The sequence below is a fragment of the Eimeria mitis genome, genomic scaffold (assembly GCF_000499745.2).
Source record: "Eimeria mitis Houghton genomic scaffold, Emh_scaff523, whole genome shotgun sequence".
NCBI lineage: Eukaryota > Apicomplexa > Conoidasida > Eucoccidiorida > Eimeriidae > Eimeria > Eimeria mitis.
Window position 1 is genome coordinate 6,210 of NW_013573517.1, and position 453 is coordinate 6,662.

Here is a 453-nt window from a genome sequence, read left to right on the forward strand (position 1 = left end):
GCTGCTGCTGCGGTGAATCTTCCATCAGCTTTGTGCTGCTACATTTCTTTATTTGCTGCTGGCTTTGCTGCTGCTGTCTCCCCCCGCATGCACTCCTTGGGCTTCTCTCATTTGTTTGTCTGCATGCAAGCAGTGCTGAAGCAGCAGAAGCTGCTGCTGCTGCTGCTGCAGCAGCAGCAGCAGCAACAGCAGCAGCAGCAGCAGCAGCAGCAGGGAGAGGTAGCGGGGTATCTGCCTATACACCCCGTGCTGCAGCGCCACACGCTGCAGCAGCTGCAGCAGAACGAGCAGCAAATCGTCAGAAGACTATGCCACTCCCTGCTGCTGCTGCAGCAGCAGCAACAGCAGCAGCAGCAGCAGCAGCAGCAGCAGCAGCAGCTTGAAGGAACCCCGACGGAGCCGCCCCATTCGCTGCAGCGCATGCAGGGCAGCCTTGTAGCAGCAGCAGCAGCA

The 453-nt window shown here is 59.6% G+C and overlaps 1 protein-coding gene across 1 annotated transcript in view; it reads left to right on the forward strand.

The window, feature by feature from the left end:
* The window catches only part of EMH_0014990 (uncharacterized protein), a gene marked incomplete at both ends in the record, with an annotated part of 9,481 nt that overhangs the window by 4,586 nt on the left and 4,442 nt on the right, over nt 1-453 (forward strand). Inside the window, 1 exon segment of the mRNA XM_013500285.1 lies at nt 134-451. Coding sequence (XP_013355739.1) covers nt 134-451 — 318 coding nt within the window.